Source organism: Natator depressus, chromosome 3 (genome assembly GCF_965152275.1).
Source record: "Natator depressus isolate rNatDep1 chromosome 3, rNatDep2.hap1, whole genome shotgun sequence".
Classification (NCBI taxonomy): Eukaryota; Metazoa; Chordata; order Testudines; family Cheloniidae; genus Natator; species Natator depressus.
Window position 1 is genome coordinate 159,084,261 of NC_134236.1, and position 26,628 is coordinate 159,110,888.

Consider the following 26,628-nt stretch of genomic DNA (forward strand, 5'->3'; position numbering starts at 1 on the left):
TCCATGAAAATGTTAAATTTCTTCAGGGAGGATTAGATCCTCAATAGCTGAACACATCTTTATGAAACTTGCAGCCACAGTTGGCACCAGCCCTGGCCTTGTGGCCATGCAAGTCAGTATGTACAGCTTTCTTCTGGGTGTCTTCTTAGGGAAGGGACCCAGAATATCCACAGCTACATGCTGAAATGGAACCTCAATTATGGGGAGTGGCTAGAGAGGGACATTGACCTGGTCATATTGCACCTGGGAGCCATACAAAGTCCATAGGCACCAACTCCGTGGGTGCTACAGGGCTGGAGCACCCACAGGAAAAAATTAGTGGGTGCTCTGCACCCACTGGCAGCCAAGCTCCGCTCCCCCGAGTGCACCACATCCCCGCTCCTCCATCTACCTCCCAGAGTTACCCGCCCAGCCACCATCAAACAGCTGTTTGGTGGCGTGCTGGGAGGGAGTGGGAGGAGAGGGAACGTGGCACGCTCAGGGGAGGAGGCAGGGAAGAGGCGGGGGCCAGGGCAGGGATTTGGGGAAGGAGTTGGAATAGGGGCAGGGAGGGGACAGAGTTGGGGCGGGGCAAAGGTGGAAGGGGGCGGGGCCTTGTGGAAGGGGGCGGGGGCAGAGAGGGGTCAAGCACCCATGGGCGGGCAGGAGCAGAAGTCAGCGCCTATGGGTAGGCGAGGTCTCCCAGGATAACAATAGACATTTCGACTTCCCCTATGGTGATCTTCTGGTCCGGAAAGAAAATCCCTGCTTGTAGCTTCTTGAACAGGCCAGTGTTCTGAAAGATGCGTGCATCATGCACCTTTCCAGACCAGCCCACCTTAATGTCTGCGAATCGCCCTGGAGAACCACTGACAAATACCCCTTGGGATTAATGTACTCTGTGGCTACATGGTCTGGTGCCAGAATTGGAATGTGCGTGCCATCTATCACCCCTCCGCAGTTAGGGAAGCCCATTTGTGCAAAGCCATTCACAATGTCACGCATGTTGCTCAGAGTCACGGTCTTTCGGAGCAGCACTCCACCTTTCAACTTTCCCACTCCGAACTGGTTAGCGACCAATCAGTAGCAGTCTGGAGTAGCCAGCTTCCACAGTTCAATCGCCATGCGCTTCTCCTATAGCAGGGCAGCTCTCATTCTCGTATCCTTGCACCGCAGGGCTGGGGCGAGCTCATCACACAGTCCCATGAGTGTGGCTTTCCTCATCCGAAAGTTCTGCAGCCACTGCTCGTCATCCCAGACGTGCATCACGATGTGATCCCACCACTCACTGCTTGCTTCCCGAGCCCAAAAGCAGCATTCCACTGTGGTCAGCACCTCCGGGAATGCTACAAGCAATCTTGTGTCGTAGCTACTACGCGTGGCGAGATCAGTGTTGCACTGCTCTTGCCTTTGTAGTTTAAGGAATAACTCCACTGCCACTCATGACGTGTTGGTCAGTGCTAGCAGCATTCTGGTCAACAGCTCGGGATCCATTCCTGCAGCCCGAAAGAGGCAGGGCAGGGCGCGCTGTACACAAATCGTTGAAAGATGGCGCCAAATGCAGACGGAAGCACAGGGATTGATGGGATGTGAAGAATGAATCACGGGGCACTGGGACTGGACCCAGGGTGCCCCACAACCCCCTCCGCCTTCCCACAAATCTTAGCGGCAAAAGAGAAAGAGGTGCTCTGTGGGATAGCTGCCCAGAGTGCACTGCTCTGAATAGCACTGCAAGTGCTGCAAGCGTGAACACGCAGGCAGCTGTCAGTGTGAACACACAAGAGTGGTTTTCCTTCAGTGCTTTCTGAGCGGCGCTGTAACTGCCGGCGCTGTAACTTTGCAAGTGTAGATGTGCTCTTAGTATCTCATGAGAGCAGTCAAGGCTGATGGAATGATAGAGAGTGAACTCGTTTGTGGAAGGTGGTCCCTACAGGTCACAGCTGAAGCATATTGATATAGGGTGTGGTAGCATTTGCACAGTTGCTGCCCATCTCTGTCAATCCAGCTCTTTTCACAAGAAAGACGTTCACATCAAATGTAAAATGTCGTATAAAGATAATGTTAAATAGCTCTTTAAAAATATGATAGCATTGATGGAATCGCAGTGTCCTGAAAACTGCTTACTTCTCCTTGAGTTTTTTTTCTCTCTGTATTTGTCTTGAGTTCTCCTTTCCCAGACCTTCACCTGTTTTTTGTAGAAGCCCAGTGGAACTTCACTGATTGCCACCTTTGTTCAAATGTGGATTGGGCATTTGCCATTCTACTTAGATTACCATTTACGACCACCCTGATAGGCTAAGTGTCAGACACTGTTTGCAGGACTTTGTGAAATGCAATAAATAAATAAAGAGGAGAGAAAATAAGGTCCAACCAACAGATAAGGTTGTGACTTATCATCGTAATGATAGATTGAGACAGCAAATAACAGAGCAATATAACTTAAAATGGCAGGTTTCAGAGTAGCAGCCGTGTTAGTCTGTATTCGCAAAAAGAAAAGGAGTACTTGTGGCACCTTAGAGACTAACAAATTTATTTGAGCATAAGCTTTCATGAGCTACAGCTCACTTCATCGGATGCATTCAGATGAAGTGAGCTGTAGCTCATGAAAGCTTATGCTCAAATAAATTTGTTAGTCTCTAAGGTGCCACAAGTACTCCATAACTTACAATGATAACAGATCTAAGGATCAAAAGACAGTGAGGGCAATTTAATTAATCAAAAAATCATATCTAATATCTAATGTGGTATAAAAACATCTGTTTTCTGTTTTGTTCTTTAACCCTCCAAAATACTGAAATAGTATAAATCAAAGATACAAGTTAAGTAATCTTATCTATTCTGATAAAGTCACATACATGCATTAGGAGGAAAAAAACCTTCCTACTACTTAAATGAGGGAACAAGTCATATAACAAATTTCCCTATAGAATCCCATTAGGAATGTCAGCACTGCACATCTAAATGTCATCTTAGAAGTATAGATCAAGAAGCCCAAATCTTATTATGACATTGAAGATTAGGTTTAACTCAGGTACAAGAGTAAAGAGTTCTGGTGGAAAACCTCATGATAGCCAGCAAGGTTCTGATCCCACAAACATTTACACATGTGCTTTACATTAAGTAGACTAATTGATTTCAGTGGGACTACTTATGTGCTTAATGTTCAGCATTTGCAGGATTGGGGTTTAGAATAGCACATATCAGTGAAATACAAAAGAATTTTATAACATCTTCCTGTATTTGGGGCTTGATTCTCCTCTGTTACATCAGTTTTACCCCACTGTAACTCCTTAGGGCCAGATGGAGCTGCATTTGTTTTATATCAGCTGCGACTCTGGCCCCATGATTTTTTAAGTGGAGAGCATCTTTCTAATGTTGGAAAAATTAGGACACAGCTCAAAGTTTAACTGACATTTTATGCTAAATTTGAGGGAAACATTCAGTGAAAACCAACATAAAATTAGTCTGGAACAAGTGATCTAGTGTTGGTGAGAAACTTTGTATTTGTATAGCTAGATTGTAATGTATCTATTAGTGGGACTCTGTTAAGATGAAAAACTATATTTTTCATATGCCATTGTCTTTTATACTGGTAACTAACATTGGAAGATGTTTAAAAAACTGGGCTCAGATCCTGCAATCTGATCTGTATTAATAGCTACTTATGCCCTCACAGAGCACTGCTGAAATCAATGAAGGTGCACAGATCTGCTTCTATGGATTCAATTGCAGGACCAGGCCCTGCTTTCCTTATTGATATTAATTAGATTTGTTCAATTTCTGCATTTTACTCAGTATAGTCAGTTTCCCTTTCCACTTCTAGGGTTCACTATTTCTTTTTCTCATGTACTAACCCAGTGTTCTTGTGATTTCAACACTGCAAGAGGATGTTACCTTTTAAAAACCCTATTTTCACTTTTTAAAAAAAATCTTACTTTTTATGGAACCATTTCTGTTCATACTTGGTTTTGTAAGCCCCTCCCTCTGCTCCTTCCTTTCTTATAAGAGAACCTGAATGTTGAGCCTAAACTAAGATGACAGGGTGTAGCTAAAATGTTTTCATGGCTTTCCTCAGAAGGCCCGTTATCACTCAAACAGAAGGAAAAATATGACAGCTCAACAGGCTTTTTATGTGTTACAATTTGTACAGATGTTAAAACAGCAGGCCAGTGCACAAAAAGATACCATGCAAAAGGCATTCTGGATGCAAGATGATGCGCTGGGAGATGCTGCTGTGATAATGGCTGGGGGTGAAACAGCCCCCGAGGCAAGGATAAGTTTCTCACCTTATAGTTCACAAACTCCTTTCAACCTAGTAGTCTGAAACTCCTCTCCAAAACTCTCTGTTTGCCTCATCCCCTCACCTCAAACAGTCCCTGGTGTCTGTCTCTCTTTTTCACCGTGAAGCATATTGAAGTTACAAATGCAGAATGGAGTTAAAGGAGATTTGAGAAAACATCATGGATGTCAAGAGACTTGGGCCTGTATCATTTTGGTGCTTTCTAGTTTATTATCATGCTTGTGTCCAGTGGTTATAGAAAGGAATGGAAATCACGCCCCATGGGTTGTATTCCCAACTCTTCCCCTGACTTACAATTTATAATAATACTGTGTGTGTGTGTGTGCGCATGCACGCAAAACCTTTTATCTGAGGATCTCAAACCACTTTCAAATACTAATGAATGAAGCCCCCACAACAGCTTTGTGAATTGGGGGAGCATTATTACCCTCACAGGGAAACTAAAGCTGCAAAAGGTTAGGTGACTCAAAGGCAGGTTTGTGGCAGGGCCAAGAACAGTACCCACAAGATGGGACTCCTAGTTCTGTGCTTTAGCCACAATCTTTCCCCTCTCTTTAGCTGAACACAGTATAAATACCCACACTAGGATTTAGCTAGGGCAATCAGTCTTCATTCTCATGCAAGGAACCAATCCCTTCCTTCCTCAGATAGTACTGGATGTGGCTAGTTTGTTGAGAAATTGGCTACTTTACACTTTGTTATGCTGTCTTGCCTTCAGGCTACTTCCTGAAATGGAATAAGAAGCTGGGCCTGAATCTTAATGACAACAAAGGCAGACTTCTACATAATCATGGGAAGGAGGTGTCCAGAGATAATGGGGCTTATCTATTTGTCTTCATATAACTCACAGAAAGGTACTGAGTGCCACAGATCCCCTCATTGAGGTCTAATGAGTCTGTTTATTTCTTTTCTTTTTTTCTCCCTAAAGTTCCTTTATTTTATTAAAGGGAATTTATGACAGAGAAAGGTGCCAGAACACCAAACTGAGGGCCATCATTTAACCATCGAAAAGGTTGAGCATGGACAGTACCAATGCAAGCTTTCCCGTGTCTCAGACCTGACCAGCTCAAAGGTATGAGAAGTGTTTCAGGCCTTAGGCTCTTCACTAAATGAGTTAGACCAGGGGTTCTCAAACTGGGGGTCGGGACCCCTCAGGGGGTCGCAAGGTTATTATATGGGGGGTTGCGAGTTGTCAGCCTCCACCCCAAACCCCACTTTGCCTCCAGCATTTATAATGGTGTTAAATCTGTTGCCGGCACCCAGTGCCGAGAGGCTGAACAACAGCTTGAGTTGGTTCGTTACCCGGTGTGCTACACCCAATAATCACAATGGGGTGGAGAAGCAGAAAAGTTTATTTGCAGCTGCAAAAAGGTACAGGGAGAATAAAATCTCAAATCCTGCACACAGAGCAGGAAGTTACACAGGCTTTTATACATCCTTTTTCCCAGCATACTTATCCAATAGCAAGCTGCCCCAAGTATCCATATAGCCAGCCAATCCAGTTCCCAGCTAGTTCCCTGGTTCTCTGTATCATTTGTTAAACTATACATAAAGCTGCTTTATTCAGCATTGTTCTTCCATATCTGCCCTGTTTGGCCTTGCTTAGTTTCAGGCAATCTGACTCTGCAGCATATTGTTGCAGATCCTCAGCATAACTGCTGTGTGTGCCTCCGGGCGGGGGGGCCAAGGACACTTGGGCCTAGTACGCAGAGCTGCTGCGAGTGCCTCCAGGCGGGATGGGGGGCCAAGGACACTTGGGCCTAGTGCGAGGGGGCTTCATCGACACTCGTGGTCTTCCATCCCCTCGAGTTACCTAGTGGCCATGCCCCAGTGTCCCCAACAAATATATAAAAAGATGTTTTTAATTTATAAGGGGGGGGTTGCAGTCAGAGGCTTGCTATATGAAAGGGGTCACCAGCACAAAAGTTTGAGAACCACAGAGTTAGAGAGACCAAAGCCAAAGGCTCAGGGGTGGGGCCAGGGCCAGTGCCCTGTTGTGGGGCCGGCCAGGCTCGGGGGCAGGGCCAGAGCTGGCACCTGGCTGGGGGGCTGGGTAGTCTCGGAGGAGGGACCAGGGTGGGCACCTAATTGGGAGGGCTGCCAGGCTTGGGGGCGGGACCAGGGCTGGCACCGTGCTGGGGGGCTGGCCAGTCTCGGGCATGGGGCGAGCGCCATAGTGGGGAGTGGCCAGGCTCGGGGTGGGTCAAGGGCTGGCATCTTGCTTGGGGGCCAGCCTAGCTCGTAGGCAGGGCCAGCACCGGCGCCTTGTTGGGGATTGGCCTGGCTTAGAGGCGGGGCCAGGACTGGTGCCTTGTTGGGGGACTGGCCACGCTTGGGGGTGGGGCTATGGTTGGCACTATGGTCGGGGGGTGGCCAGGGGCGGCGGCGGCTCCACGGCAGGCACCTTGCTTGTGGGCCGGCCAGAATCGGGACAGGTGCCTTGCTGGGGGGCTGGCCAGGCTCGGAGGCAGGGCCAGGGCCAGTGCCTTGTTGGGGGGCCGGCCAGGCTCGAGGGCAGGACCATGGCCAGCGCCAGGTTGCGGGGGTGGCCAGGCTAGGGGGCAGGGCCAGGGCTGGCGCCTTGCTATGGGTCCAGCCAGGCTCAGGGGCGGGTCCAGGGCCAGAACCAGTGCCGTACTGGGGGCCAGGGCCGGTGTCTTGCTGGGGGGCTGGCAAGGCTCGGGGGTGGAAGCAGGGCGGACGCCATGGTGCGGGGGCTGGCCAGGCTCGGGGGTGGAACCAATGTTAGTGCCATGCTGCAGGGCCAGCCAGGCTCGCAGGTGGGGCTGGGGTCAGGGCCGGCTCATGTGCCCTCTATTGCCCCTAGTGTCCGTTGGTCCGCATGGCCGCCCCTGCCCACTCCCTTCCCTCTGCTGCCCCTAGTAGCCATTAGGCAGCATAGCCGCCCCTCCACGCCCTTTGTTGCCCCTAGTGACTGTTAGGCAGTATGGCCGCCCCTCTCTCTGCTGCCCCTGATGCCCTTTCGGCAACATAGCTTCCCCTGCCCGCTCCCTGCCCTCTGTTGCCCCTAGTGGCCTTTAGGCAGCTTAGCTGTCCTTGCCCACTCCTTGCCCTCTGCTGCCCCTATGATGGGATCCCTTGGGGTGCAGCCTGGGACCTTGGGACCACTGTGCCCCCTAAACTCTCTCCAGCCTGGGCTGTCTCTCAAAATGCCTTGCTAGTGACCAGCAGCAAACCCCTCCAGGTGCTTTGATCACTCAGCACAACCACATGTGGAGCCCCACACCCAGCTATATTGCATAATGCTCCCAGAGCCAGGCATGAATCACAGAGGGGGGCACCAACCAGAACCCTCCAGATCCCAGCACTGTACTCAGAAATATACCATCTTGCACTGCTCAAGACAAGCAATGCAGATTTATTAATTGGTTCACCACTTCATCAATGAAAAGTGGATATACACCAGCCTTTGCAAACCTGAGCAGTTTTGCCACACACTTCATACAAACTCACTGGTAAAGATAAACAGTTAAACAACTGTATCTCAATTAATCTTCAGATTCAACAGCCTTAACCATGAATGGGGCAGTTCACACCTTTCAGAGCTGTTATTTCTGTTATTTCTTATTGGCTGCAGGGGCAGCGTTAGCAATGCATCTGATCATGTTCAGAAGATTTTGCCTTTCACAAGGATTTAAAGCTGCTCTTTTAAAAGAAAATAAAAGCTTAAATTCTGCAGAAACTGATGGAGTCAGGAGAGAAGCACTTGTGCTGTGTGTTGCCACTTAATGGCTCAACCCAACCACTGTCTTCACAGAAAGATAGTCATATAAAAGATAGGCATATAAAAAGTCATCATATATATACATAGGTCCAGATTCTGATCTCATTCAGATTGAGGTCAATCTGGAATAATTCCATTCAATTCAATGGAGTTACTCCAGATTTGTAACTGAAAGCAGAATCTGGCTCATACAGAAATATATAGGATATATGCATATTCATTTACCAGATGTACATTTTGTCTGGTCATTACAGGTATATCTTACATGAATGTGGATTTATCAGTTCAGATTTGTCAGTAATCTTTCCCACAATAAAGCACCCTCCTAGCTAGTAATAGTTACCAACAAAAGACATCAACATTTTAATTTTATACTTTTATTGTTTTCCTAGTGTTTCAAAATATACAAGACCGAAGGGAAAAAAAATCTACTCTGGAATGATTGTGGCATACAACTTGAAAAAATAAGGGCCTGATCCTGCAAACCCTTACTCATCATGTGAGCAGTCTTTACCCCCCAGCATTCCCATTGACTTCAGGATTGAAGGATCAGACCCTAAAGTTATGGCACAAAGATGAGAAATAGACAGCTTTGAGTTGTAAAGTATTTACATTTAAGTGCTTTTGGTCTGTGATTCATGGTAAGTATGTTTTTATGGTCAGGACCGACACACAGACAAAATTACCGGGCATGAGATTTCAACACATGGTTAAGAATGATTGGTTCAACAGTTCTTCAGCTGGAAATCATCACTGCTATTTCTGCTTTCCTCTGCAGGCGTTCGCTATGAGTCTGGTTCTGAAGTCAATGGTGTTACACCAGTGTAAGGAGAGAGCCAGGCTTCATATTTATCAAGTACATAGGGCAGCAAAATACGTGTGTATATATACGGACTGTCTTTATTGGCCATTTCTGCATGAGCGGTGGGCACCACACTGGGTGCAATGGCCAGAGTCACGCTGCTAGCAGAGGACACAGGCAGCACAATTCCTCAGCGGGTCAAATGCAGTTCCAAGCGACTGTCAAACCCTTTTACAGGGTGCAATATGCAAAGCCCTTTGCACCAGCCCCCACAACCAGCTGGCATGAAGGGGCAGGGAGGGGAGCTGAGCCATGTCTATGACCCCTTTTGCAGCATCTAGGGTTGATGGCAAAGGGAGGAATGAGCTCCTGAAATCCTCCCCCTTGCAAGAGCAGCCAGGCCCTGCGCCATATGTCTTTATTCTACACCACTGCTATGTTGTCCATAACGCAGCCACATTTTTCTACGATCATGTTAGGAAATTCAGCCACTTCAATTTCCGTGTAGTTTCCCTTCTTGACGAGGTACATCATGGGAAGCGGGGAGCTCTCCACCACGGCACAGGTTCTTTCTCCATAGCCAAAGTGGCGCAAGAGGCTCTTGGCCTGCACACAGCCCCCCATGCAGATGTAGGCCTGGTACCCCGCAGGCTCAATAATCCAGTACTGAGTCCAGGTCAGCTCTCGGAAGTTGATGTAGTGTTCCTGCCGGCAGCAGATGGGTTTCTTCGTCACACTTTCCTCCTTGCAGTCTCCAGGCCCCCTATCGAAAAGCAAAGCCAAGAAATAATGTCTCTGTGACTGAAAATCAGGACTCATGTTGAAAGATTCGGGGGGATGGGGGGGGAGGGGCAGTCCTTGTCATTAACATCAGAGAAGGGCCTGAGGTGCAAAGCTTGGCTCTGGATTAGCACCCTGCCTTCCCCCAGAATTCAGGGATGTTTAGATCCAAGGTGAGGGTTCAGACCCATTCTTACTTCAAGTATTTAAGTACGGAAATGAGCTCAGTAAATCTGAGGAGAGGAGAGGCTTTAAAGTAAAGAAACTTCCTAGCTATTCCATTTGCAGTTATTTCTTTCTGACTGGGAAAGCTGCGTCCTTTGGGCCTGAGTCTCCATTGCTATGCACCTTGTGCAGTCCTTTACACTGTGCAAAGTGTAAAATGCTATCATATCAGAACAGGAGAGTTTTACAAACTCTTGAACTTACTTTGCCTCTGTGTAAATGACTCAAGGCAGTGGAGAATCAGTCCTTCTGTTCTCGGGCTCTAAAAATTCAATACTATCCCAGCCCAGATATGTTTGTCTCCTTTACTATGTCTATGTTTCCATGATCTGAATGATTATTTGTAAAATATATTACAACTAGAGACCCTAATCAAAACCCTTTGGGATAGTTTGGATCTAGATCTGAACTTCACAGCTGGTTCCTAGCTCTAGAATGGGCCTAACTAAAACCCCATGTCCAAATAGTCCAAATTTTAGGGAAGTTTGGAACCAGATCTTTATCCAAACTTTGTGGCTCATTTCATTTCTAATTTTGACACATTATTTACCTCAGTATGCAACTTTAAGACCTCCTTGCATTTTCACCTACCCACTCTAGGAATTTTGCAACTAAATCATGCCTTTCCAAGCCTGGCCTGAAATGTTATCTTCAGTATGACTTAGCAACCAAATACCAAAGACAGCATAGCCTTGGATTTGACACATACCCATATTCTTCCAGGTTGAGGGTATAAAGCACCAACTCGGGTTTGCCCAGGGCTTTATCCAAAGGATCCTGAGAGGTAAATCGCACGACCTTGGCCATTTCTGAGGCATAGCTACCTAGCCTTTCTCCTTCAATCCAAATCTCCAGGAGCATTGGTCCCTGCTTCTTGGCTTTTAGCCAGTAATGTACAGCCTGGGTCACATCAAAATTCCTCCAACCAGATTCCATTATTGGAACCAACCTGTGTGACAAGGTGGAGACAAAAAAAAGAGTCCATTTCAGGGAATTGAAGGCATAGGACCGGCAACTCATAGCTGTCTTCAGCCAGATAATGCCTGGTAAAACTCTGTTTACAACAACAGTATTACACCAGAGATTAATTTAGTCCCTCTAGTTTGCCATGTGCCCTGACTGTACAATAATTCTTAATGGATACCTATTATTAAACTTTAATAAAAAATAATAATACTTATTTTTAAGAGAGATACAGATATACTCACATAGCAAATGTTGAGGTACTAACTAAAGAACTACTATATCCATTCACATCAAAGAATTTCTTAGGATTTGACAGAGTTTTGACAATACAGGACCGTATTCAGCCTTGGCATAAACAAGTGAAAGCCCTTTAAAAACAATGTCATTTACATCTGTTTTTGCCAGAGATGAATTGGGTCTATAAAGTTCTATGCAGAAATGAGGTTTTAGCTTTTGTGTCTGATCTTGCCCTCACTGAAGTCAACTGCAAAGCTTTCATAGACTTCAGTGGTGCAGAATCACAGCCTCTGTATGGAATTTGCATAGTCAATGACCAATGAAAGAAATCTTCAGAAGAAGAAAAGCCAGCAATCCATCAGTGTTTTCAAAATAGGAAACAGAGAGAGAGAGAGAGAGATGTGAATGAGACAGAAGGCTATGCCAGAGCAAGAGACTAGAACTAATTATTAAGATTGCAATTTTTTAACTGTATTATAATATATAGCTTTCAGACAAAGTACAGAAATACAGTCACTTCAAGATGAATATTGCAATCTTTGTAAGAAATAAAGATGCCCTTGCTCTTACAAACTCATTATGGAAATAAAAGAGGATACAAAGCCAGAGCCTGCAGTTTTACTTAGGTAGGAATTGTACCAGAGCAAGGGCTGTGGGCCTGATTCTGATCTCACACCAGTTGTTTACAGGTGTAGCTCCACTGGGTTTATTGGAGTTTCTCCTGATTTAGGCAAGTGTAGGTGACATCAGAATCAGGCCCAGTAAAACGAAGTCCCTAAAATGCAGCTATAACCACATTAAAGGATAATTTCTTACCTGGAATCAATCAGGGAAGTCCTGTTGGTGCCATCAGCTTGGATCTGCACCCAGTACACACTGACTCTGGCATTAGTGACTGGCCGGTGAGATTGCTTGGTTGTAGGCATGTTCGTTCTGTTCAGGGGCTTTTTGAAAAGTTTTAGTTCAGCCATCGTCACTTCACTGTTTTCAGGTATTCTCCCTTCCATGTCGAAGACCAGATTCTGCCGTGTGGTATCAGAATAGAGAACTTCTCCTGCAATATCTGTGTACATTGGGAACAACAAGGAGAGCCTGGCTCAGCATCATTTCCATCCCACACAAGCAAAGCTCTAACACTTCCCTTTCATTCCTAATTACCACAACACACTCATCTCATACTCCAAAGAGCAGGCCACTTAGTCCCTACACAGGTACTAAACACGTCTTTTCTAATGCACATTTGAATCAATGCCTTGTAAATGCCCTCATCATCTCCCTCTGCATGGCTCTCTGTAACCTGGTGGATAATGGGAAGGAATAAGTATTTTATTTCCCGCAGAACCCAAAACCACCAATGGCTGGGCATTTATTTATTTTACAGATCTCTGTATGAAAACAGGCTGTTGGACTGTTTTAAACAGACAACTGGCCTTTGCTAACTGCCCTGGAAAACAATGTAAATCTTTGGAATGCTGAGCATGCTGAGATTTTGGGTACAAATAATACTAATATCTCATGTAAGGCTAATCAGAACTTTCCTGTTGGAATTTTTTCTGACTGAAAATTGAGTTTTGGCTAAACAAAATTTTGCATGGAAAGTACCTGCTTTCCTCACAACGTTTTGATTTTTTTGTCAAAAAACTGAAAACTGACATTTTTGCAGTTTTTAGCTAGAAACCGGTGGAGGGGGGGGAGGAGAGGAGGTTTGATTTAAAAAGATTTTTTAATTTTTTGTCAAAATTTTCTATAGCAGTAAACCCACTTTTCAACCAGCTCCAATATCAGTTGTAATGACCATGCAAACCTCCATGTTATGCTTTAGTCTTTAAACCACCATTACTTTATGCACATCTATTTTATCCACATAATAATAAATAGAGAAGGGTCCTAGTAACGTTCTGCTCCAGAAACAGATCCAAATTGAAATGCCCCCAAGTTTGCAAGTTGGCACTAAGGTTTTTGTTCAGCCCATTATATATTTAGAATCCAGAAAGTCAGGAATCCAGAAAGCATATCTGGATCTGAACTTCCCCCAAATTCAGTGGGTGTTTGGATCTGGGGTTTTGCTAAACTAATTGTAATAATATAAGCATTGTTACCTGCATTGCCCGGGATTCCTCTCAGGATGCCAGCCAAACTTGGCAAGGCTCTTCTCTTCACTCTGTGGCGCCTCAACATAGAGATGTATTTGTTCCTTATGTGATCTGGGATAACTAGATTCACTAGATCTCTCTTCTGAAGTTTTGGAACCTCAGAGAGCCCCAGTTTCTCCAGCAAAGCCTCCTTGAGCTTTTTCTGGGTTAATCCACTGGCAGTGGTGGCTAGACAGACTACACAGACCATCCAGCCAAGCCTCACACTCATCCTCTGTCAGTCACCAAACAGCTTATCAGAATGGATGAACAGATCACTCTCCCTGGAGGCTGGTCTTGGCAGAGATGCCTCTTCAAGCTCCCAAGCTGCCTGAATGGGGAAGAGACCTAATGTGCTGGATTTTTATAGCAAGTCCGGTCCCACTGGAACAACAAATTCCACAAGTGGAGGTGAAGCGGAGGACTTGAAAGGGATACTCTCACATTGGAAGTAACAAGACATATTAACACCTTCATGTGCTGTGAAGTAAATATAAGAAATATTTAGGATAGTCTCCAGTTATTTTAGATTGGAAGAGGGTTTCCATTCTTTTTAGCTCCCTTTTCACTTTTGCCCTCCAAAGCTCTTAATGGCCTGAAATGTCTCATGCTCAGTCTGGGTCAAAAGGAACATTTCTGCAGAGTATGAAATTATCATTTATGTACACCACCACGGTACAACTCCCCAGAAGACACAGTTCCTACCATAAGGAGCTCACAACTACAATTGGGCCCAGAATATCTTTAAGAAGCATAATTCATCAGTGGGACAGGTGAAAGTTCAGTCTCAAAACGATACAGATATTAAGAATATTTAATTCTAAATCATAAGGCCTTTGGGGAACGGACTGCTTTTATCTTTGTGGACTGTGCCAAGCCCATTCTCGGTGGTAAAGAATCACAAATCCTACCATTTTGATGGCTTTTTGAGATTTATATTTCCATGTACACAACTATTTTGTGTCATAACCAGATCCATGTTTGAACAGCTCCTGCTTGAGAAAATGTTAATATGACAGTTTCTGCATGCCTTGTAAACCAAGCAAGATATTTCTGAATTAGAGAACTCTGAAAATGTACTGTTTCTACATTTTAGAAAAGTGTCCTCAATTTTATCTCTTGTCAATTTAAACATAGCTTGTGTTTTAAAAAAGGCTGCATTATACAAACATAGATTATCTTTTGGCAACTGTCAGAAACCAAACTCTGCTTTTGGGGGATACTGTCTGCCCAACAGTCCCCCTCACCCATCGCATTGCTTCAGCAATATCAATTCTCACAGCAGATGGCTGTCAGTGAGAAATAAAGCTAACCTGGTAAACCAGGTTGTTGTTTTTTAAGTTACGTTTTCAACTTTGAAACGTCTACATCATTTGCTTCCCTGGAGTTTGCACGCAAAACAACTGGAAGTCTAATTCCTCACAACAAGCCCCACGAGGAGGGAATTGAAAAACAGCATCTTGATCAATGAAATGTTGGAGCAACTTGACATTTTTTGTGAGTTCTAAGGTTTCATCCTTTCCAGACAGGGAGGTCACATGACATTGACATTTCTTCTAATTGTAGATGGGTCTGAAGTTGAACCCACCTTCAGATGTCACCAGCCTCCACTGTTTTTGCTTGTTTCTAAAGCGATAAGGCCAACTTGAAAAAGTGTAACCCAACCCCTTGATTTGGGGGGAGGGGAGGCCCTCTGAATAGGGCCTGGTTTGAGGACCCAACTGCTGAGGTTCTGTCAAACCAAAATAAAACCACTCTCTTTTGGCCCATCTATAGTTTACATAAACCTGAGCATCATACAGTCTACTGCTGTAAGAGGGTGAAGGAAGCGAATAGAATCTTTTGAAAAAAGTTATTTTACTAACTAAAGGTTAAGGTTAGTAAAGGTTACTTTACTTTAGTAACTGTCCAAATTGTCTCCAAAGGCTTTTCATAAGCAGCTCTCTTTATAGATTTACATTATCCATTATGTTGTAATGGATAGGATAACCCATAACATTCAGATCTATGGCCAGATTCCCAAACCAAAATTTGGGGATGTTTAGATTCTATTTATGAAGTATGATATTATACTCTAATTAATTAGTTTATTTAAGCACCATCAGTGTGCTCAGTGGTTTACAAAATATAGATTAAGACAATACTGATCCTCCTGACTTCAGTGGGATTACTTACATGAGTTATGTTGCAAGTGTAAGTGTAAGGTGTGTTTGTAGGAATTGGGCTCCTTCCTGCATTCCTTCTGGCATTCCACACTACATCACAATTTAAATGCTACGCTGTTTTGAACACTGGTACATCAGGATGCAACCTTTTGAATTACATCAGTGGTTCTCAAGCAGGGGTATGTGTCCCCTTGGGGGTATGCAGTGGTCTTCCAGGGGGATACATCAACTCATCTAGCTATTTGTCTAGTTTAACAGGCTACATAAAAAGCACTAGCAAAGTCAGTACAAACTACAATTTCATACAGACAATGACTTGTTTATACTACTGTATATATTATACACTGAAATGTAAGGGAAATATTTATATTTCAATTGATTTATTTTATAATGATATGGTCAAAATGAGAAAGGAAGCAATGTTTCAGTAATAGTGTGCTGTGACACTTTTGTATTTTTATGTCTGACTTTGTAAGCAAGTCGTTTTTAAGTGAGGTGAAACTTGGCGGTACGCAAGACAAATCAAACTCTTGAAAGGGGTACAGTAGTCTGGAAAGGCTGAGAGCCACCGAGTTACATAATGGTAGCATGGGCAGATATAGCATTGGCAATGAGTTGCATCGGAATGAAAGACAGTGGCAAGACTGTAGCTGACAAAATCTTCCCTAAGACACAGATTTCCCAACAAATCGTTTCCAGTGACGAACTCATAACCTTGAATTTGGAGAAGTTTGGGGAGTGAGAAGAGTCACCAGTTGTAAAATAGTTATAGTTCATGCATTCTGATTTTTCTTTGAACCAGACAGAGGGCCTGATCCTGGAACCTTATCAACCCACACAGTCCTTATTCATGTCAGTAGTCACTAGTAAGAGCTATTCAAAAAAGTACTATTATGGAAAGTGAAAGCTACTGGGTAGATCCTTCAGCAGCAAAAATCTTCTCATCAGAAAGTGATTTCTCTCATGGCTGGTGTCCAGCCTATTAGGTTGAAGACTCTTCATTGTCAAATGTGTATTGGAAGCAGATTTATAGGCTCAACATGTAAAATAAAATTATTGAGCAAACACAGTTGAAGCTCAGCTTTAAAAAAAAGGATGTGGATTGCAGGCTTTTCACGGGATAGTGATTATCTGCTCCAATTGCAGGATTTGCCATTCTCTCTTTGTCATGCAAACAAGAAAAGTCAGGAATTTTATAATAGCTCTTTCTGTGCAATGTGTATTGGAACCTACATGATGCAGTTAAAATGTCAGACAGGGGATTTAAGGTGGCTGCAAGGAATGAAATATGAGGGACTGACAGTTTCAATACAAGTCAACAGTTGGTGGGAGATTTTAGTTTCATTCCAAAGCAGCTCTCAGACATGGCTGCTTTGTTGGCTGGGCATATCTGCACAATGTTTACAAGCCTTTTGGTAAATAAATCTAATGGGCTAAAAGAGAAAGTGTGAAAGACTTAGACTTAATTGTACAGATTTAACCTAAGCAACATGGACATTTCAAACAGATTTGTTGTGCCCAGCAGGAAAGTGTATTTGCTGAGTGTGGGTGCAGATTTGTGTCCTTATTTTTTTGAGATTTATATTTCCATGTACACAACTATTTTGTGTCATAACCAGACCCATGTTTGAACAGCTCCTGCTTGAGAAAATGTTAATATGACAGTTTCTGCATGTTAGGAAAAACACCAAGTGTGGTTTGTGCATCATGTGTGTTGTACAGAGGTGGGCCCAGGCTCATGTGCAGCATGATATCTGGATATGGTGTTTGGGTCTATGGAGCTGGAGCTGTGATATTCAGGCCCATATACAAACTTCCCCACATTTCAGAAGTGCTCAGTTTGGGGCTTCAGGTTTGATCCCCATCTCTAATATTTTCTGATTCTTCTCTGTTTAATTTAAAGCAAATTGAGTGTTACACATTTTTCAAGTAAACCCACAGAATGTAATGTTCAAGGTAAGTGCTGGGCCTACATCTTTGAAAACTGACAACCTCTTTGTATCCACAGAACAAGTACAGTACATCTAGCAGCTGTGTAAATTGCCCCCTTCCCCTCATCTCATCAATGGATCTCATCCCTGACCTGTGGGGGGAAGATGGGGCAATTCGCTATTTTATCCCTAATTTTTAGTCAAGATAACTCCTCACATTCTGACTCAGAGTTGCATTTGCATTCAGTCTTTGGCCTGTCTCTTGTGACTGCCAATTAGTATTAGTTCTGGGAATGCTGTCTATGACGCTTTTCCACTAAGAAAAAGTACCATGCAAGTCAATGGGAATTTGGACATTTAATTCAATGGGCCCAGGATCAGCTCCTGAGAACTGAAGGGAGCTTATTTCACAAAGACCACCTAACAGAAACTTTTGGTCATTATGGATCTGGGCCAAATTCAAAATGGTGACCAAGAAAAGAAAATCTCCATATCCTTTGCTATGGTTCTGCAAACTCTCTCCTTGGGACAGGAACCTGGGTCCCACTGTCAAATCCAGTTCTTCAACATGGCAGTGTAAAGCTCTAGGTTACTGGTTCCTAAGTAGTTTTTTCCATTGAGGTTCTTCCTTTGAGAAATTCCCTCACTGCTAAGGATGAGTAAGCAGGAGGATGCAGGGTCACTATCACACTTGTTTGCCACTTTAGCCCCGAGTACCCTCCTGTAACAGCACCCTCCAGTCTAGACTATGTTCCAAAAACTACCACACACAGTTCATTAAAACGGCACTTAGCCCATTTCAAGATATTGCAAAGAAATCTTTACTTGGTGGTGGCCTTCCCTCCATAGCTATAGCTGCAAGCAACTGCTCTTTCATTCAGATATGAATAACTTGCTGGTGAAAAGTGACAAACTAGCAGCCCTCAAGACTTCTATATGTCCATGGGACAGGTAAAGCTTGTTAGTAGCAGGGTGAGCCTCCCCAATGTGCTTCAACCCTGCCCTGGAAGGATTCATTCTAGACTTGAGAGAAGCGTTCATCAGTCTCCATGGTACACCCAGTCCTTTGCCCGTCTGCTGTGACGGCCAGAAAGGGAGCCAATTTTGGTGTCAGGTTTTGTGACGTGGACACTTGTCTGCTAGCAACTGGATCAAAATCACCCAAATCATTTATTCTAGGCCACCAAAGAGCCATTAGAGAATAATAGCCTTTACTTACTATCAGCCTGGGCTGGATTGGACCCAGCAATCTACATCAGAGAAAGTCTTGTAGCCCAGGCCAGTCTCATAACCCATCAAGTCCTCCTTATAGACAAAACACCACATTCAGTCAGTGAAGCCCCTGAAATCAATGGAAGTTGTGCTCACTTATGCCAGAGACCAGGGTTGCATCTGTCCCACAAAGTAAAAAAAAATGTATATTTAACTAATGTAACAAGAGCCATATTTCAGTGTAAAAAAGGCTCTACAACTCATCTGACCTTGAACTCCAGGATATCATAAGCACTACCATGATGAAGGCAGTCACCCTTTAACTGTGCAGTCCAGATTACTCTGACATTCAGACTCTCTGAATTCTCTGCTTCTATACTCAAAAGAGTTCTGCTTTTCCTTATGGACTTTCTCCAGTCAAATAACTCAGACAAGAGATTAACTGTTATGGTCGGAATGGACAGAAATGTTTGGCCTCTTAATGTGCCACACAGATCAGGTGACGCCAGCCAGGTCAGATGGCTTGCTCACATTATTTGTGTTATCAGCATTTTGCAAAGTGCCACAGTCCTGGCACAAAAGTCTCTCTATGTTATTTTTTCAGCAATAACAAACACAACTGTTTAAATACACAGCTTTTTCTCTTACTTCAGTGTCCCTGTCTCCAGCCATTCCCCGCCAGTCGGTAGCTGGAGAAGTTGTGTTTGGTACTGTTAGGCCAAAATACTGGTGAATGCTGTCAAATCAAATACATGTAATTTCTCAGTCATATGACCTTAAACAGTCTGCAGCATACCACAATATTACACATTGTTTTATGTCACTAACTGCTCTGTGACTTGGGAACTCTTTCTGAGGATTCAGTTTTGCAGTTCTTATGACAATGGGAGTTTTGCTGAGCAGAAAGGCTGCATAAGAACTGCAATACTGGCCCTAATTGTTACCTGTGTAGAGGGACTGGTTTGCAGGAGCCACTTACTTGTCTACTAAGCACATGCTTAATTGCCTATATCTTAACAATGGGGATCCACTTTGTTTTTTTCGAAAGAACGCAAGGCTGGTCTACACTTTAAAAGTTTCAGGGCACGTCTTCACTAGCCAATGTTAAGCAGCGGGCTGCGGCAGCACTTTAATGTGGCTGTGTAGTCGCGGCACTAAAACCACCTTCACAAGAGGAGTAGCTCCCAGCGCTGGTGCACTGTCTACACTGCCACTTTACAGCGCTGAAACGTGCAGCACGCAGAGGGGTGTTTTTTCACCCCCCTAAGCGAGACAGTTACAGCGCTGTAAACTGGCAGTGTAGACAAGGCCTTATAGTATAACTGTCAATTAGGAATGTAATTTGTTTTGCTGGCATAGTTATGCCAGTAAAAACTCTAGCATAGATGCAGCTGAACTAATACAAAGGTGCTTTCTACTGGTATAACTTATTTTGGTTCCCAAATTGGGGCCTGGTCTACACTAGAAAATTTTACCAGCAAAGCTATGTTGGTTAGGAGTGTGAAAAAAACACACCCCTAACAGACACAGGTAAGCCAGCAAAAGCCCTCATATAGACACAGTTATACCAGTAAAAAAAGTCCTTTTGCCAGAACAGTTTATTCCATCTGGGGAACTAGTTTAAGCTATACCATCTAAAAAACTCTTTTGCCAATATAAGCTGCATCTCCTAGAGGAGTTTGCTGGTATAGTTCTTCCAGTATATCTATACTGACAAACCCTTTTAAGTGTAGAAAAGGCCTGGAATAAGCTATACCAGTATAAGCACTTCTACACTGGTATAACACACGACTCTCTGCTAGGTGTCATTTAGTTCCATTAATACAGAGCCTGCAATGGCAGAACTTTTACAAAGCACGTGCTAATGAACAGTGAATAATTTACATTATCAAATTTACTAGGAGCTGTCTTCTCAGTAAGCAAAAAATACATATTAAAGGCCAAACTGAAGGAAATTTTAAGTCTTCTGCTAAACATCCGTGAGGATTCATGTGCAAATAACTTGCATTCTTTGGTAGAGTGTAAATAAGGAAAGAAGCAGTTCTTTGTGGTGATAACTGCAAAAGTCAGATCAAGAATAATGCAGAGGATGATGTAAGACTATAATATATATATGTAGAAAAGAAGAACTGAGACATACCTGTGGCTATACATTACTAATGGTAACATCTGTTAGACTGTGGATTAGTTGCCCAAGGGAAATAATGGAAGAAGTCCCACTACTTGAGATATTTAAGACTTTCTGGGCAAAGCACTAGAAAGTACACTGGAGAAAAGAAACCTACATTGGCAGGAAGGTGAGCTAAATTATGCTTATACATCTTTTCTCTGACATATGTGGCTATAGTAACTTACGTGACTATGTGTCAATAGGTTTTACATTGTGGGACCCAGACTGATTCAATACCAAAATAATTACTTGTGAGTGGCTTCTTTTCCTGTTCTTAACAGCACATTAGCTCCATAATCAAAAGAATGATGAAGTGGAGTTCTGAATGGATCCAGCAACAGTGCCAAACCTACACGTCTGAGCCCTGGACAGACAGAGTAATACAGAGGAGGAATGCTTGAAAGGCTTTCAGAATGGATAGGGTTAAAGAGAGGTGAAATAGTCCTCTAATAAGGTGATCTGAGTCATACTATATTAACTTGTGCATTGGTCAGTGGTTTATTTTTCTTATTTTAGAGACAACTTTTCTTTGCCATGAACTTGAAAGGATGCTGTCCGGTTAAAAAGTCAGTATTTTTTAAAAATACCTTAAGTCTGTTAATAACATTTCAAATTATTAAAACTAAACCAATGTGTAAAAATCTAATGTACTTTTTACTACATATGCTGATTGTTTCCATTATACTTTTTACACATCTTGGACAATGACAACTGCTTGGCCTGTTTCCCTTTTGTCCATATCTAGTTTCTTTTCCCTTTGTTCTGTAAGGCACCTACTTTTGGGCCTTGTACAAAAATAAGTAATAAAATGAAATCCTAATATGAAGTTTTATTCTCTGGTTCTCATGTCCTAGAACAATGCTGCAATGTTTAGGCTGCAGAAGTTTCAGGAGAGTGTTTATATCCAACAAATAACAACAATTGAAACATTTTTCATTGAAATAAAAATAAAACAAATTAATAAAAAACTCATGACAATATTTCTAGTAACTTTATAAATCTTTTTGATGAATCCTGCATTTTGGCGTCCCTATAGCCTTTTTCTGTTCTACTACTTAAAAGGAAAATCACAAAGAAAGAATTAAAATTCTTTATGCGTTTGATTCTAAACCAGAACACAAAAGAATATTTTATTTCAGGACATAGGTTAAATTGTGCAATTTCCTGCCATGTACCTACATCGGTGAAAACAAAGGGACTAAACCCCTGGATTTAACATGGGCCTTACAAGGCCAAAAAATAAAGCTGTGCAACCCACACTAGACTTAATCCATTTAACATCCATACTATAGAGCCCAGGGACATGCATCTTACTCAACCGATTTTTAAAGGAAGAGCTAACCAGGCTTTGTCAGGTCCTTTGATGTGTGAAACACAAACATGCAAGCACGTCTGCTAATATTTTCTTACCTGACCATCTGCTTATACAAATGTATTAAATCAGCAGTGGCCAAAGTGCAGCCTGAAAGCAGAGAGTTCTACAGTGAAGCTGACTGCTGTCCTGATACTTAGTCTTGATGTTCAGCCCATGGAAACTATAGGTCCATGCAGGAAATATCATCCATCCAATGCTGGAACCTGTGGGCTTCCCATGCAGCACCTCTATAACAAAGATACTGTGGCAGTAATCTACTCCACTTTATGCAAACTTGTTGTGGCCCTCAGGTTTCTGGTTAACTGCCAATCCAGTCTTGAGTAAAGGTGCTCCTGTAGCAAGTCATATGTATGGGGGAGATTTTCAAAGGCACAAAGCGGAGTTAGGTGCGCAATTCCCACTGACTGTCAATGAGAGTTGGGTACCTAAATCCCCTTTTGCTTTTTAAATCTCCCCCTAAAATTGCAAAACAAGTAATAATAGCTCACTGCTCCCAAAGACCGGAACAGCTTTGTTAGAGCTGGAAATTCATTATCCATTTTTTGCTGTGACCTATAGTTTCACCTGTGAAACAGGCTACCAGGAGATAGTGACTTCAATAAGATCCAGATCCGGCAAAGCCAATACGTATAAAATTTCAGTTGACTTCAGCAGGAATTCCACATGCATCTGGTTTGCGAGATTAGGCCCCGAAAGTCTTCTTCAATCTTTTCACAGCTTGATTCACTCTCAGCCCCTCAAGACAGTGCCAGTTCAGTTGTGATCTCATTATGGGCCTGGGTCAGGAAGGTACTTTAGTACATGTTGGTATATTGCACATAGGGACAATTACTTGTATCAAGGCTCATAGTCATCATACTAGATTATTAAATTCTCTACTTCCTGGGCTTCCCTTGAAATTGATCCAGAAACAGCAGTAGTTGCAGAATGCAGTTGCCCGCTTACTCCTTAATATAAGTGCCTGGGTGTGGCAACTGCCCTCTATGAAATGCACTGGCTGCCACAAGCTTATTATTGATATATAAAACCCTAATCTAGGAGAAAGATTTTGTGAACCCATCTATCACCCTAAGGTACCCCCAAAGCAATTCAGATCGACTGGTTTATCCTTTCTTGCCATTCCCAAGTATAAGGGACAACTAGTTAACCAGTTAGAGACAAGGCCTTCTCACTGTTAGGGCCTAGCTCACTCATGAAACTCTCTCCCCCAGGATGGCTATCAGAATCACACTGTGGGTGTTTTCACAATTTGCTTGAAGTCTTCCTGATAGGTAAATTTAATTATAACCAGTTAGCATCCTCTAGTACCATCTGCTCTTCTGAAGCAGAGTTGTGTAGCGTTGGGAATGGGGAGTCTAGAAGACGTGGCCACTGTTCCCAGCTCTGTCAGGAAAAGACCTTGAGCAAATCATACAGGCCAAAATTAAGTCCTTATTTAGACACCTACAAGAGCAACCTGATTTTCAAAGTTGCTGAACAAACTCAGCTTTTGTTGACAAAGCTCTCTTAAGCAATGAACTCTAAAAAGGTACAGCACACAAAGCATCCTGGTAAGCTAAGCAATGTGCACCTTGCAAGCTGCTATTGCTTATTTATGAAAAAGATATTATTCTCCTCCATGAATTCACAGATGACCAGTGAGATGCTTGAGCTCAGCTTGCAATTACTGCATTCCATTTTCTTTCCCTTTATACAGACCAGACCATACTACTGCTCCCAAGCCAGACATGGCTCGCAATCTGGTGAATTATGCTGCCTATGGCTGGAGGAGATGCATCAAACATGTATGCACCCTTCCTTTATGTTCAGATGTGGGAGGAGGGAACAGAAAAGAGAGCGATCCAGAGAAATAAGGATCACAGTAAAGGGAAAGAACAGGCATGAGAAACGAAGAATGAAACAGAAGGAGAGAATACTATAAAATTGAGAGCAGGAATGAGGGAACAGAAGGGAAGTAACAAAAAAGACGAAAAAGGAGAGAACATTGGAAAGAGAGAAGGAGAGATATATACAAAAAGAAAAGGGGGGAGAGAGAAAGTGGAGGTACTGACAGAAAGCAGAACACTACAGAGAAAAAAATCTATTGAAAAACAATTCAATTTATGCTAGGTAATGACATGTATTTTTTAAAGCTGTATGTGGGTATGAGAATCATTGGACAGTCTTTGTTGTCTTTCCTTCTTTCTTCATTCTGTGTTTCTCTTCCTCCTTTCTAAGGAAGTGAAGGTGTTAGTGAGTGCCCACCAGGGGCCTGAGCATCCTGTCAGTTGACTTCAATGGGAGTGGTCTATGCAACTGGTGGCTTGATGCCTGGGCCCCAAACATTTTGCTCATGCTTTAATAAAACCAGATCTCCTGTTCTGGGGGTGGGGAACATTCTGCTCCTGATGAAGGCACAATGCTCTCACTCAGAGCTGTCTGCTTTTACAACTACACTATGTTTTCATATGTAAGGCATTCTTCATCCTGTCACCAGGAAGCCTGCTGCCAATCTGCCTGTGACACTCCTGGCATGTGTTCCTGGCACTCAGCTCCCTGGGTATGCTCAGTAGGATCATCCTGCTGTCATTAGTGGAGATCTCATACCACCTTCCTGAAGTAATGCATATGCGCAAAGCAGCAAAGAGTTCCTGTTGCTGTGGGAACCATAACACTGAATTTCCTGGCTTTTGTACAATCAAAATCAGAATTTTACAGTTCAAGCCCATTTCTAATGGCCACATGGTAGGACTCTAAGTTAAATAATGAAATCTCACAGATACTATCTTTTACAAATCCATAAGCAATGCACAGAACTTAACGAAATGTAGCAGTTTCATTTTGAGTATTGCCTTTTCTCCTTTGGTTTGTATTAAGTTGAAATTCAAATCAAAGTTCTGTGAAATCCATACAGTCTGTACCCAACAAGTTTCTTCCCGCTCCATAACCAAGGAAGAGTAGCAAAATCACTCTTAATTTTTGTTTAGGTAAGTTTTTGTTTTGTTTTGTTTTTTGTTACATATAACTGTTTGGGTCTTTAAATGGAAGAATACATAGCTAAGCTGGCATAGGAAGTGTAGTGTAGACATAGCCATAATGGCTACATCAAATCCTTTAGCGTATTGAGAGGCTTGTAAAACAGATTCCTAGATGAAAGCAAGGATTAAGAGGTAGCAATGGGCCGTCAGGCTAGAAACCTGAATTAGATCCATTAAGATAGACTTGAATAGGCAGATGTGTAAGTAACAGCAGTCCAGGCATATGGGTCTCTTCAGTCAGAGAGCAGCAGTAATGAAAACTCCAAAACCACAGGGAGAGGTGCCATGCATGGTAAAACCTCAGACCACCTGCTGCCCAAGGTCCTGAGCATATCTGTGTTCGTGTTGGGAGTTCACCCATCGAGGAAAATCCTGCTGTGAAGGATAAAGCCACAAGTGAGAGCTGAAGTTGAGCCAGAAGGCAGTTGTATAGAGAGTGGCCTTGATCAAGGATAGAAGCCACATAGGAAGAGAGTCACACATGTAACTGTAAATACTCGCACACTTGTTGAACTGGGTGCTAAAGAGCTGTCAAAGTGGATGGAGAACATCCAAAATAAAGTTAATGTGGAAGGATTTCAAATTTTGTTGACCTGCTCCCCAGGTCCTACACTGGGATTCCATATGTCCCCAGCAGTGAAATTTAATGTTTGTTAACTAGTGGAAGGATGTGGCTTTTGTCACCAGAAGAACAGACAGTGTCAAACAAAAAACTGTTTACAAGAATGCTGCTTCTTGTGAAATGTGGTGAAATGTGGTGCTGCTGTTGAAATCAGAGATAAACAAAATCACACTACTTAGCTAAAAAGCCTGTCTAGACAGGGAAAGAAAGAAGCAAATGCAAAGGCTGTAAGTTACCAACCATTGTGAAAGAGAAAAAAAGCTATGTTACACATAAGCAAAAGGCACTAGCAGCAAGATCCAGTTCAATGTCAAGATAACTGAACATCACCTGTATTACACCACAAAATCAGATGTTCTAGCCAAAGTGAGGTTATGGGGGTCAAATTTTCTTAATCCTAAAAAAGACAAGAAAGAAGAGCACAAATAGTTTATGAAACCAGTAAAACAACCAACCAAATTGGTCTTGGTTTTTAGACTATGTAAAATACATAACTAAGGCCTTACCTACTTGGGTATAATTCCCTAGAATAGCTATAGAGGAATATCTATTCTGCTATAGCTAGTCCAATATAATTTAGCTATTTCAGAATAACTCCTTTATATGGATACTCTATTCTGGAATAATATTATTTCAGAATAATTACTCCTTTTCCAAAGCAGAGTGATTATTCCAGAATAAATTCACTTTTATTTTGAAATAGAGTGTCCATACAGGGGAATTATTCCAGAACTGTAGCTCTGCCAGTCAATGTCCCCATGTAGCCAAGACCTTAGATACCATAGCTATGGTTAAGGTGTGGGAACCTAATTAAAAGACAATACATACATTCAGGTAAATTCACCATTGGCATTAGTGGTTTAGAATAGAATTGTACCTGTTCACTTGAGCAGTGAATTTGACTCACTTGTCTTGGGGCTGAGTTTTAAACTTGTATAAATGTTTATGGCCAATTTCTAAATCCCCTAGA

General features: G+C 43.0%; 1 protein-coding gene across 1 annotated transcript; it reads right to left on the reverse strand.

Moving 5' to 3' along the window:
• Positions 1–9,249: 9,249 nt before the first annotated feature.
• Positions 9,250–13,398, reverse strand: LEFTY1 (left-right determination factor 1). The gene is made up of 4 exons (XM_074947103.1): positions 13,134–13,398; positions 11,851–12,097; positions 10,541–10,780; positions 9,250–9,589 (listed from the first exon to the last, which is right to left on the reverse strand). The coding sequence occupies exons 1-4, from the start codon at positions 13,396–13,398 to the stop codon at positions 9,250–9,252; spliced, it is 1,092 nt and encodes a 363-aa protein (XP_074803204.1).
• Positions 13,399–26,628: the final 13,230 nt, after the last annotated feature.

Excerpts from the sequence above, each read along its gene's own strand:
- LEFTY1 (XM_074947103.1), bottom strand. The coding sequence starts at position 13,398 with ATGAGTGTGAGGCTTGGCTGGATGGTCTGTGTAGTCTGTCTAGCCACC. Across the intron at positions 10,781-11,850 it reads ACTTCCCTGATTGATTCCAG|GTTGGTTCCAATAATGGAAT; the intron begins GTAAGAAATTAT and ends CTTGTCACACAG. Across the intron at positions 9,590-10,540 it reads CTCAACCTGGAAGAATATGG|GGGGCCTGGAGACTGCAAGG; the intron begins GTATGTGTCAAA and ends GCTTTTCGATAG.